The 13,263-nt window shown below is 44.0% G+C and overlaps 1 protein-coding gene across 2 annotated transcripts; it reads left to right on the top strand.

Annotated features, from left to right (window-relative positions):
* The first annotated feature begins 306 nt into the window (after positions 1-306).
* On the top strand, positions 307-13,024 carry NEMP1 (nuclear envelope integral membrane protein 1). Of its 2 annotated transcripts, none has more exons than XM_053370399.1 (9): positions 307-537; positions 2,328-2,443; positions 3,486-3,705; positions 4,872-4,944; positions 5,534-5,627; positions 7,279-7,393; positions 8,562-8,787; positions 10,610-10,786; positions 11,197-13,024. In XM_053370399.1, the coding sequence occupies exons 1-9, from the start codon at positions 435-437 to the stop codon at positions 11,387-11,389; spliced, it is 1,317 nt and encodes a 438-aa protein (XP_053226374.1). In that variant the 5' UTR covers positions 307-434; the 3' UTR covers positions 11,390-13,024. The 2 variants fall into 2 exon arrangements, with proteins under 2 accessions (XP_053226374.1, XP_053226383.1); XM_053370408.1 differs by having other exon boundaries at positions 310-537; positions 10,613-10,786.
* Positions 13,025-13,263: the final 239 nt, after the last annotated feature.

Here is a 13,263-nt window from a genome sequence, read left to right as displayed (position 1 = left end):
CTCTTGGTTGCTATGTTGCCGCTTGAAAACGGCGGCGGCGGCTTAGCTTTAAAAACTGTTCCTCTGATTGGCTGACAAGGGACGTCCGCAGCCCAATACGAGTCTGGGGGCGGGCTCAATGTCGGGCGATTTGACTTTGTCGTTGGCCAGAGAGCCAGCGAGTTAATGTGCTGTTTTGCCGAGAGGCGTTACCTCACAGAGGCCGCCGCGGCGATAGGCTTGCTGGCACGTCATTCAGCGCTACCGTCAGGCAAGGCGGCCTCGAGAGTTGGAACTCCCGACAGCGGCCGCGCTCGAGCAGCCTGCCATTGGCTAAAATCCCTTTCGGTCATGCGCAGGGGAGGCCGCGTGGCGGCGAGCCCGGCTCTCCGATAGGGTGCGAGAGGAACCGCGGCGAGAAAGGGACCTTTCGGGATGGGCGGCGGGTGAAGGCCATGGCGGGAGGGACGAACGCGGCCTCGGGGCGGCCTAGGCTTGGCCGCCGCTTCCTCCTCCTCCTCGGGGCCGCGGTCCTCGTGGTGCCGGTGGGCGGCTCAGGTAAGCGGGCGGGAGGAGGGCGGGCCTTCTTCCCCTCTCCCGGGCGGCTGCAGGCGCGGAGCTGCTTCCCCGCTCGTGGAATGGCAGGAGCGCCGAGCTGCCTCGAGGGACGCCCGAATCTCGGCTAAGCTGCCTTCCCTTCCCAAGGCAGGTTTTGCATTTCTAGCCTGATCTTCGGATGAAGGGCGCCATAGAACATTGCTACTAATAAAAATAATTCACACGAAATGTACAGTTTCGTTAAAATGCTGCAAATTCCAGCCAAAACTAGACAGCATAATTTATCCGTGGTCTTGATTGGGAAGTGAAGGCAGAAAGGCGACGTGATTTGTTCCTGGGCTTCGACATAAGAGGCGTTAGTTTGGTGTTTCCCAAAATGTTCATAATTAATTCACCAAGGAATTGGAACTGAGGGACCTAGCTCTATGTGAGACAACTTTATAACAATTGTTATGTATGGTAAGATACTACTACTAATAATAATAATAATAATTGTATCCTGCTCATCTGACTGGATTGCCCCAGCCACTCTGGGCGGCTTCCAACGTACTGTTTATAAAAACATAAATGTTGTCAGGCACTACGTTTCTGTTATTTACCAGCAAGTCTCAAGAGAGCAAACTGGAAATGCCAGAAATGCTTGGCTATGATTTTGGGGTATATTAAGTTTCCTTTAGCTGTAAATGATGGCACTTGTTTACTGGCAAATGTCATATTTGAACAGCCCAGGTGAAAATTGTTGGTAAAAGGCAGGATTCACTAAACTTCTGACACTGACAGCGCAGTCCTGTGCCTGCTAACTTGGAAGGAGGTCCAGCTGAATTTGATAAGGCTTCCCCCCAGCAGTGCCATTTCCTGGAGGCGCAGGAAATCAGCGCAGAGTATGATTTTAAACAATTGAAAACAATAGCTTTATCCGCATCTCCAGTGGCTCTAAAACCTAAGTATATTTAACTGCATTGTGCTTGTTCGTCCCTTGCTAATCCTTGCCACTTTCCTTCATGCATGCACACACACCATAGTGAAATTTAGTTTCTAACTTCCTGAGACGGGAACCTTTTTAGTTATTCTGCAAAGCAGCCTTCTCTAACCTGGTGCCATCCACATGCTGTTGGACTACAACTGCATCAACCTCAACCTGCATGGCTGTTGGTGAGGGATGATGGGCACTGTAGTCAAAAATTTCTGGAGGACACCAGGTTGGGTGCTGTAGTCATAAAAGTATCCCCCCCCCAGGATTAACAAGTTACTTTTTGCATGCTTGTGAATTATTTGAAATTTCCTCTTTGCCAAGCACACATAATTTTTATAGTGCTTTGCAGAATCTACACAATCAGGTGCTTGCCCTGAGGATCTTAAAATTTCAAATTCAACGTAGGAGAAAAAAACATGGTGGTATGTGTAGAAGGTGCATGTGTACATTCATGTCCATGAATGTGCAGGCTCCCTCTCATTGTCCACTGCGTGTAGATTTTGGGGCACCAAACCCTGTGTTAGTGGCTGCTTTTAAGTTGCCTATTGCAGTTCATTGGTGCAGTATAACTTGTGTGAAAATGAATAGTGATGTTTTGGAATTTTTTGGGTCCTCTTTCTAATACTGCTCTTGGAAATAGTGCTTTCTTGGTGTAGGCTAGAGAGCATCATTCCAGCACCTTACTGAATAGACTAATCCTGATCTACATTTTGTATAAAACAATCCAGTTCTCTCAATTCTCAGGCAGCAACTCTGATTTCAGGCAAATATCTTGCAAATGTCTTTAACGCAGTCTTTGGTTATTGTTTGAACTCAGTTGATCGCGTGTTGCCTCTTGAAGATCATCGCATGCAAAAAGAGAATTCCTCTAAGCAGTTTTGCTACACAAACAAGGTGACCCCAAAATGGCATGACATATGGACCAGAATTCAGGTAAGAAATGGAGTCCTTTAAGTTTCTGGCAGTTGACGAACCTCAGCCGAACTTTCTGTCTGCATACTTGCTAACAAAATTAAAGGGAACTAATCCTAGATTATGTAAATCTCTGTTAAGTAGCTACATGTAGCTTTCATAAAAACCTCCATTGTCTTTTGTTTCTCAGCATACTGGTTGGGAGTGTGTGGTGGATGAACGATATGGGGTGCTGTGTAATGCATTTCTCAAGGCTCAGAATTGGAGCCATGATTACTGTTGAAGTGCTCTACTGTGTTACTGTGATGCTAGTTTTGTATACAGTCATACCTCTTGTTACGTTTGCTTCAGGTTGAGCGTTTTCAGGTACCGTAACGGGTTACTTCCGGGTTTCGCTGCTCATGCATGTGCAGACGCGCAAAATGACGTCACTCGCATGCGCAGAAGTGGCGAATCGCGACCCACGCATGCGCAGATGTGGGTTGCGTTCTTTTCAGGTTGCAAACGGTGCTTAACTGCTTGTGTCCTGGGAAACAGCAGGATCAATAATTAGTGGTGAGTGTTGCTCCTGCCCACCCACTTGAGCCACGGTGTCTGGAAAGGCCCTCAGCCTTGATTGAATGGAATACTCACACCGTCTCTTGTAAACTTGTTTTGCTGCTCAGTTGTTTGCATAATGAAGTTCAGCATTGGAACTTTGGCCATCTGTCTCCTCATTCTCTCTCCCTGCCCCCGCCCCCACCCCCATTCTGATCCTGATTTTTCCCTTTCTGATCCTGTTCCTTCAAGTGAATGCTTCTACTTTTCCTTTATAATAATTGTACATTATACCAATCTTACCAGCTTCCTTTGCTGGCACGCTTTCCAAAAGCCCCTTTCTCTTCCTTGGTACTTTCCTCTGAACCAGCCTGTCATTCATCTTTGTAGCGTGCATTTCATAATGGCACATAAGTTTTGTGTTGTTTATTTAGATACCACTTGAGTGGTGATATTCTGATTTTTCTGTATTTTAATGTTGGAATCTCTCTTGTGGCTAACCCTTTCCCACCTCTGTCTTTTGCAGATACGAGTAAAAAGCAGCAAGATGATCCGAGTCATCCAGGTGGAAAATGAGGAAAAGCTTAAGGAACTGGAGGGATTCAATGTGTGGAACTACATTGGCTCCTTCTTCAAAGAGAAACTCAATGACACCTATGTTACTGTAGGTCTCTACAGTAATAAAACTTGTTTGAAAGTTGATGTGCTTGAAGAAGGCTCCAATTACACCATCATCGTTGCTCGTAGTATGTCCTCTTTTACCTTAGTTGCTGGCTTACTGGGGAAGCTGTTAGTTGTGCATCTAGTACTGCTAAATGAATTAGATTAAGCTGCTTACTTCCTGATACTGTGAACTGCAGGCCTTCTGGTTGCACAGAAATGTAGTAGTGATGCGAGGGCAGGAATATCAGGACACTAGCTGGGCAAGTGAGTTATGTAATCTAGATGCTTTGTACTACATGTGGTGCCATAAGTAGGATGAATACTAGGATTTCATGCTGATGTCAGAGGCTTCACTATGTCAGGTTGTGAGGGCCAAATAAGTCGCAGTGACCCAAAGTTCTTTTTTTTAGCTTTTTAACGAGATGTAAGCTTGACTTATATGGTATTCTTCAGGTTTTAGTGATCTCTTACCATTCCTTGTGAAAACCTATGTGTCTAGAATATTTTCTATTGCAAAATGGACACATGACACTCGTATACCAAATGTTTTTTAAAAGTAGATCCTATTGCTTAGTGTGAAATTTCAATTAATGGTTCATTCTTCTATACTTGGGTGCAAATACCCATCACTTGTGAATGACACATATGCACTGATCCTGTATATATTGCGCAGGAGCTTGGTCATTTCAGTATGCATGCACCTTTTGCAATTAGTGAACTGCTGTGTGTGCATTATCTCAGAGTACCAAAGTTTGAGTAAAGTCAAACTTCGTTCAATTCATTTTTGTCTTTTACTTGGGAGGGGTGTTTATGGTGAGAACTACTATTTTAAGGAAAAGTATTAACTGCTTGAATGAGTTATGTGCTATGCTGTGTTGTTTCTTCTTGGTAAGTTAGTGAAGGGACAGGTTACCCAAACCCAGGTAACCTGTCCCTTCATTAGGATGTAGTGTGCTTGTTCCTACAGTAGATCAGCATTCTTATGTTGCTGTACAGGAACTTTGTACTCTGCCCTTTGAATTAATTTAGATTTGCACAAAAGTATAGGGTGGTTTTGGATGATGCCTATGAAAGACAGGAAGCGGTCATCACAAGTGTTGTGTGTCTGGCAGTATTGCTATATGAAGCCTCATCATAAATGGGCACTTGGTCTGACAGCATTTGAGGTTACCTTACACCCTAATCCAAAAGATTTAGCAGCTCAAAGGTCAGTTCAACACAACGGATGAACTGTTTCATTTTCTTGCAGCATTTGATCCCAAGCTCTTCGTGGTTACATTTCTGGGCCTTCTGCTGTTTTTCTGTGCTGACTTGATGAGCAGGTGAGCACTGTAATGGGCGGCAGAAATGCCAGACATAATCTACTGCAGCCATCTGCTTGCCCTGTAACAGCTACCAGATTGATCTTTCCTGTCTAAAGCAATGGTAGTAGGTTATATGGTTTTTGTTTTAATAATGAAAGGCTAATGCAGGGGTGGGGAACCTCAGACTCAGGAGCAAAATATTCTCCCCCATCCCAGGGCTCTCTGTCTGGCCTTTGAGACCCGGGACTCAGGACTGCCTGTCTCCAGCTGTGCCATGGCTAGCAAAGGACATGCTGCTTCTTTGTTCCACAGAAAGTTGCCTTTTGCTCTGCTAAATCATGGCTATGCTGCCTCCAGTGTCTCTCTGGACTCATGGCTTTGTGGGCTTTGCCAGAAGCAACAGAATGAACAATCTGCACCTCCACATGGCAACTGTAAACTCCGGCTTGTTACCCAAAGGCCAGCCAAAGGTTTTGGCTCTTGGTGTATTCCAGCCATTTCCCCTTGTTCTTGTGGCGTGTGTTGAATATTTGCTGCTCCTGACAACCTTTGTGGAAGTATAGATGTTATTCCTGCACAGCAACTGAAATAACAATTGTCTTTGCAGAAGTCCACTTTTCTTCTATTCGGCTGGAATAAGCATTGGCGTGCTAAGTTCATTGCTAATTGTCATCTATGTAATGTCCAGAATGGTGCCCAAGGTGAGTGAAAGTACTGTTCTATTGACAATACTAGATTCTTTGGCAACAAGCATCCAGAAAGCCACGAGTTCAGAGTTCATCTTTCAAAATGTTTAAGCTTTAATTTCAAATGCCTTATTCAGACTGTCCACGGCTTAAAGAACATGCAGGACACATTGACCACCCAGTCTTGGCTAGAGGGATTGTCTTCCATACAGCTTTGTTGTCCATATTCCTCCTTTCACTGTTTTAAGTTAGCAAGAGGAATGAGTGAGATGGCGGCAGCAAGAGGAGAGGAAGCAGGATGTACAGCGGTGCTCTTTCCCTTGCAAATGAGGAACTAACAGACGTAATAATCATTGACCCCAGAGAGGGGAATAATTGAAAATAGGGAAAAGAGAAACATTTGCTTGCTGTGGGCAGATGAACATGGCTCACATCATCACAGAGTGGGATTTTTATTGCACCCTTCTCAATATATGGCTCTTGCCTGATATATAGTAGCTCAGAAGCACTTCAGTGCACGTTTTATGAACTAACTTAATATGATAAATGCTTTACTACTGTGGTTGCCATATATACTAGAAAAAATAATTTTTGGCAGTGTGTGTGTATGTGTTAGTGGGTATATTCCATTTTTGCTTGACTACATTCCGTCAGCTTACCATATGCAAATTCAAATGTTAGTGGTTGTGCAACCACTTATAAAAATCCCAGTTGTGGTATTTTGCAATGTAGGAAAACCCATGCCATCAACCGCACAGTTCAAATGGTATATTTCCCTATGAGAAAAAAATGGCATTCAGCAAATGAAAATGCCCGTCTTTGGACAAGTCTATTCATCTGATAGTTAAATACCGTATTTTTCGCTCTATAACACGCACCCGACCATAACACGCACGTAGTTTTTAGAGGAGGAAAATCCGTAGGCATACCACCCGTAGGCATTCCCTCCATAACACTCACAGACATTTCCCCTTACTATCTAGGAGGAAAAAAGTGAGTGTTATGGTGCAATACGGTAGCTGCTTGAATTGAAATTGCCTGTTTCTTACTGTGTTTCATATTTCATATTGTGGAGTTGTGAAAAGTGTTTGTGTGTCCTTTGTGAAAGCGTTTGGACCAAGTCAAGTGCAGATACACAGTTCTGTAGAGTACCATGGCTGCCCCGCCCCCTGCAATCCCTCATTCAACACCAAAATTGGCCACTGTACTCTAAGACCTGGTTCTCATAAGTGGGTAGAATGGGTAAACCTGTGTCTCAGTGGTATCCATCGAATGATTTAATTCTCTTCTATTAAAAAAAAATAGACCCTCTCCCTGCATGTAGAGTGCTGGGAAGAAGGATTCTAGTAGGGCATGTTGTGTTGTGTGAGCCCCCACCAGCAACCTGCATAGTATAGTCTACATACAGGTTTGCCACTCCACATGCTGTTGTGAGAACTAGGCCAAATGCTTCTCATCAGTCGCAACCAAAGAATCTGGCCTAACTTTATCTTGCCAGCCTATGCTGAAATATGCCTGCCTGCCAGAACCCAGCCATAGAATTTAAATTGTGCAGTTTGCATATGGTAACAACCTAGTAGTGTTGTATGCCTAATTTAGGGCAAGCTTGGATTGTCTGCTCTGTCGAGAATGCGAAAATAGCTTGCTTGTTCTTTTTGTGCCCTAGAAAAGTCCCATCTACCTCATGCTAGTGGGAGGCTGGTCTTTTTCTGTTTACCTTATTCAACTGGTCTTCAGAAACCTGCAGGAGATCTGTAAATTGTACTGGGAATATCTGTTGGGTGAGTATTTCTTGACTTTCTGTGCTTTCTTTTTCATCAAAGCCTGTGCCTTAGGCTATTCTTCATATTTTTGAGTGAATCTAGAATTATAAAATCAGAGAATTTTAGAATTGGAAGTAGCACCAAGGGTCATCCAACCCCCTGTAATGTAGGAAATGCATTGCCTTCACACTTGGGAAATGCTTAGCCTCCACACTTCATCCTCAGCTCCTAATTAGCTTGAGTAAAGAGTACCTAGAGATCTAATTAAGGCAAATTAAGCTGCACTGATACTTGTTCACACCAAAATGACAGCTAAAAAGTGTTCAGCAAATTCTGCTCAAGTATGATTTGGAGTCACTTAAACAGAAATTTAAGTAAAACTGGTATTTGGATGGTATTTGACTTCTGGTGGGATGAGGCACTGAGGTGGGAGTTATGAAGGAAATAATGGCATCAGTTATACTACTGGATACAGTGGTACCTCGGGTTACATACACTCCAGGTTACAGACTCTGCTAACCCAGAAATAGTACCTCGGGTTAAGAACTTTGCTTCAGGATGAGAACAGAAATCGTGCGGCGGCAGTGGGAGGCCGCATTAGCTAAAGTGGTGCTTCAGGTTAAGAACAGTTTCAGGTTAAGAACGGACCTCTGGAACGAATTAAGTACTTAGCCCGAGGTACCACTGTATTGTATGTGTCTTGAAAGCAACCTGTTTCAGGCTTCTAGTTATGCAGTCCTTGTCGACCGTACCAAACCCTGACTTGGTTTTGACCTTGAGAGGTTTTTCCTTTTAATATCCCATGTGAGAAGCACACACTGTGAGCACAGGAGTCATTGATTTAATTACACTTGGTATGATGCAACCTTTCTAGATCAGCATCCCATTCATTTTAAGGCTTTTTGGTCCAGTCTTCCTAGAGCAGACTGTGTAAAAGACCTGAGTTCTTGGCTTTTGTTGCCTTCTGGAATCTACTGTTGGAAATATGTTTTAATCCTCTTGCTGTTAGGGAATAGTCAATGTTTTCTATTTATTTCTGGCTGATTTAGCACATTGTTTTGCTTCCTGGGGTGGTGCTTCATTCATTAAGTCACTCACCATGAGGATAGTTTAGGCTCCAGATTAAAAATAATACTTGGAGTATCTCTTTATGTTTCTTCCTTTATTTCCTTTCCTTTCTTTGCAGGTTACTTGCTCGTTGTAGGGTGTATCAGCTTTGCAGTGTGCTACAAATATGGGCCCCTGGAGAACGAACGCAGCATCAATCTCCTCACTTGGGGTTTGCAGGTTCTTGGCTTGCTTTTCCTCTACGCAGGCATCCAGATACGGCAGATCGCCATCGCACTGATCGTAATTGCATTCTGCACTAAAAACCTGGAGTACCCAGTCATGTGGGCCTATGCTATCTACAGGTGACGGATGGGAAGCAGGGCATTGCTCATCCTAGAAGGCACAATCCAATAATAGACATTAATAGACTAGTAAGATCAGGTGTGTGCTTGTGTTTGTGTGTATGTACTCAAAACACAGTGAAATTTCTAACATGTACGAGAGAACAAGGATTGCCTATTCAAAGATCACTTACTATATTTCATTCAGTGTTGGCCAAGTCTGTAGTTTATATCTGGATAATCAGAAGGAGAATATTTTGCATATATATACAGGGAGTGTCTAGACACTCCTGTAGAGGATAGTTGCTCAGAATGGGATGATTGTTGTTAATCATTTAAACACTTAAAATTCTGGGGCACTGTGCAGCAATCTGCTGTGCAGCATATTAGATTCCCAAACTATATTGTTTCTTTAATATACTAGTGTAAAGGAATGGAGAGGAAAGCAGGCAAATTCACGTACCAGTTGTTAAAAGTTATAGCAAGTTATGTAATTGGGTAAAGTTTCTTCTAATGACCAGTTGAAATAGGTGCTATGGGGACAGTGTTCAAAAAGGAGGACCTTTGACTGGATCCCAACCAGCTCAGTCAGACCTCAATTGCAGCATTCACGTGCCACTGTAAACCATCGTTTTACTCCTCCCTGATTCTCTCCTCCTTCGTAAGGTGGGGCAGAAACAAACCATGATCCTGGCTTACTGCTGTGTCCAAACAAGGATTATGGTTTGTTTTGTTCCAAAGTTTGCTTTCTCATCATCGTTTGTTTGAATAAAACAAAACATGATCTCCAGTTCAGATGTGATGCCAAGCCAGGGATTGTGGTTTGTTTCCTTTGCATACTAGTGGGGAGGAATGAAGCAGACATATTTACAGTAAGCCATTACTTATGGTTTACAGTGATGTTTGAACACACCCATTATCTCTTTTTTCCTCCCTCAGGTGAAGCCAGGTGAAATGGTAGCTGATGGAAACAGGTTGTGGGAGGGGGAATAGCTAACCTAATGCTTTAACCCCCAATTAATGGGTATGCTTTTGCTCCATGCAGCCTGGGTTGCGGCCTGTATGGTGGAAGCTGGGTTGAATTGTTGGTGAGCTTGCTCTGGATGTTGAGTGGCAAATATGGTCAAATGGATATTGTGTTGAAACCGCTAAAATTGGAATTTCAGTTGCTGGATTGAAACATACCACTAGATGGTGCCTTCAGAGATTTTTGCAAGCTCTATCTCCCTCTAAAGACTAGCATCATGTTTAGATGCCTGGGTCCTCCTGCTCTCTGTGTCTTTTCTTCTGTCAGGTGGGCCTATGAACATAGCATATGAGAACATATATATTTACAATACCTGGCAAACCTCTTTTCAATTGAACTTTACAGCAGTAAGACACAAGAGACGTAAGACTGCTCAAGGCATAAAATTTGAGGCTGGGAGCGAATCGCCCTAAAAAGACAGTCAGTCTGTAAAAGGTCTCTCTTTGGGTCTGATGTAAGAAAATGACACACAGGTCTGAGGTCTGTTCAAATGTCTACCTGGTGTTCACTAATTCAAAGAATACCCTACTCCGATTACTGCCAAATTGTGTTTAGTTGTTGTGCATCACAAGACTGTCTTGGGAAGAACCATCAAGATAATGCAGTAAAACTAGTGGGATAGAATCTTTCTGAAGAAGGTCTAGTCCTAGCCCAAAATCACAGTCTTGTGCCCTTTTGGTACAGACTCCCAGTTGCACCCTATCCTAGTGAAGCTCAAGAGTAAACACTGTTTCCTGAGCTGCTCAAGGGTTCTTGGAAGGCACCAGACTTTGATGTTCAGGCTTGCAGCTGCCACTAACGTCATTGCTATCCTAGCAGGAAGGTCTCCACAGCCCCAGAAAAGCCCAGCCCACCACGTCTGCTGACTGAGGAGGAGTACCGGATACAGGGGGAGGTGGAGACACGCAGAGCCCTGGAGGAATTGCGGGAGTACTGCAGCAGCCCAGAATTCTCTGCCTGGAAAGCAGTCTCCCGCATCCAGTCTCCCAAGAGGTACTGTCCAAGATGATTGGAAGATGGGAGGGGAAAGCTGCATGGTGCTTTGGGATCCTTACACCCTTTGGGAGCCTTCAGAAGGACAGCCTGGTTACAAACTCAGCTATAGGAGGGTGGTGGGATCTGGGGTAGTTAAGGAAAGGGCGGGGGGGGGATGAGATGCAGGTTTGAAGCTGGCTTCTCTGCTAGGGCCACACGCCAGGAAAAACTACCAAGTGTGCATTGCTTTATTGAGTGCATGCTACACATGGGGGCTATTCCCCTGGCCATGCCTGCAGTTTGGACTTTGTCTGACAAATGTTTAATTGGCCCATGTTACATGCATTTCATGGCAGGCCATTAAATAATAGTCAGACATCTGCTGGTTGCTGCAGTACTCTCACTGCTCTCTGCTGGTTTTTCCCCAGATTTGCTGATTTTGTAGAAGGTGCTTCGCATGTGGTCCCCAATGAGGTCTCTGTCCATGAGCAGGAATATGGGCTGGGAGGTTCTTTTCTGGAGGATCAGCTCTTTGAAGAGGAAGATGGAGAGCGAGACTACAGCTTTGAAGAAGAGGAATGCGTGGACACCGCTTGGCCCCAGAATCATCTGAGTTTCTGAAACAAAGCCGGCTAGTATTCATGCAGATAGATTGGTTGGTAATGCCCCTTGTTGACATGGGGTAGGAGTTGCAGCGTTGCTGCTCTCATGTTAGAGTGAGCACATGTATACCTAGTCTACTGTGGATGGCACATACAGAACAAGGTGTATATGCTTGGCAGACTGCGCAAATGGGCTGGGGTTCTATTAAAGCCCTACTGCCTACACTAAACAATGAATCGAACGTGCAGTGAGCTACACATGGGGCAGAGTCCTGGACTCAGTATCTTGTGGGCTGTGAGTGAATAAGGCTAGGCAACTGGGGAGCAAGGTGGAGTTGTGACAATCTATTTAAAACCTGCCAGTAATGAATTATTTTGCCTTGATTAGACAGGGGCTCCAGAGGAAGGGCTTACACCAGTGTGTAATGTCCAGCTGAGTTAGGGTTTGCTGTAAGTACCTTAATTGGTGTCATACTTTGTTTCTTGGAAGCCCAGAATGCTGTCGTCCGAGGTCTGACTTTTCATGGTGTCTGTGGTGGTTGGTAGAGATACTGCCCCCTTGGTGGCTCCTGTGCTTATCATCTGTTAGGCAACTCTTTCTTATGCTATCAAACTTGATCCTGTGCTTGGCACAGTTCTTTAATGAACAGCAGATGACCCACATTATGCATGTTTCAGCTCAAACAGGATTTTGTCTGCTTGCAAACAAGATGCAACCAATTTTTTTGGGTGGCTTTCTACTGCTTTCTATGTTTTTGTTTGTTTTGAACTAGTCTCCTCCCAACGTAAGTTTGCCTGTATAGCTTTCTGAAGCTGCTGTTTGGTGTCAGAAAAGACCAACGAACCGATACAGGTACTATAACAGGATTTAACTTATGCCTTGCTACTTTCAAGCACCTGTTTGGTCCTCTCGTTACCACCTGGCTTTAAAAATTCTGACAGCCAAGTTGGGTTCTCGGGGGTTTGTTCCTTTTAGCAGATGCAGCTTGGCATAATCTAATAAAGAGCTGTTAAATTTTATAGGCGACTAAGCCTGTCAAATTCTACCACCCTTTTAACTTCAGGGATAGTTCCTAAATCAAGAATTACAGACATAATGGCAACCCGGTTCACTTAGGTGTAGGTCCTTATTATCATATTTCTTGAGCCTTTTTCAAATTAGTTTCTACAGAGAAATGTAGCAAAGGCCTACGTTTTCAAAATGGTTGTTTTTCCAGAGATCAGTTGAATTGTATCTTCCAAGAGTGGCATTAGGCTCCATGAAGTTCTTTCAGGAATAACTCCCTCAAAATAGTTGACAGCATATGACAGAGAATTTGACTAGTTATATGTGCCTTATTTACCTAGTCTTGGAGCAACATGAGCAAACACAAAAAGGTGATAATAGCTGTCATGTCCTGTGTTCTGGCTATTCTGTTTCTTCTCTGTAGCCTGATACTTGTGCAAATGGTGCCCAGTATATTTGGCAGAACCTGGTCAGCAGGATTTTTGGGATCGGAATTCTTCCTTTTCTCCATATTCAGAGATCATAAAAACAATATAGTTGATCAGAAAATGGGGAGAACTCCATGCTGTTGGTATACATTTTGAATGAATTTAGTGTTACAAGAAACATGGGACTACCTCTGAAAAACACAACCCCCTGTCTGCATCCTGCTGCCTTTCTCCAAAATGGTACAGATTATCCCATGCCCTGATGTACTTTGCTGTACTTTCTCCACCAGCTGCAGCTAGTGATGTGGAACACAGGGAGGAAATGGGAAAGCATTATGATAATGGGACCAGAGCAAGTTGTACTAGACTCTATGGGGAAGAGCAGGAGAGAAGAAATGTCATGGGGCTGGCCTTGGCCACTGCCTTAAGTTTTTTCAGTTCCAAATTCAGGGCTGGGGG

The sequence above is a fragment of the Podarcis raffonei genome, chromosome 2 (assembly GCF_027172205.1).
Source record: "Podarcis raffonei isolate rPodRaf1 chromosome 2, rPodRaf1.pri, whole genome shotgun sequence".
Taxonomy (NCBI): Eukaryota; Metazoa; Chordata; class Lepidosauria; order Squamata; family Lacertidae; genus Podarcis; species Podarcis raffonei.
This window is presented reverse-complemented; position numbering and strand designations above follow the sequence as displayed.

Excerpts from the sequence above, each read along its gene's own strand:
- NEMP1 (XM_053370399.1), top strand. The coding sequence starts at position 435 with ATGGCGGGAGGGACGAACGCGGCCTCGGGGCGGCCTAGGCTTGGCCGC. Across the intron at positions 2,444-3,485 it reads ACATATGGACCAGAATTCAG|ATACGAGTAAAAAGCAGCAA; the intron begins GTAAGAAATGGA and ends TGTCTTTTGCAG. Across the intron at positions 3,706-4,871 it reads CACCATCATCGTTGCTCGTA|CATTTGATCCCAAGCTCTTC; the intron begins GTATGTCCTCTT and ends ATTTTCTTGCAG.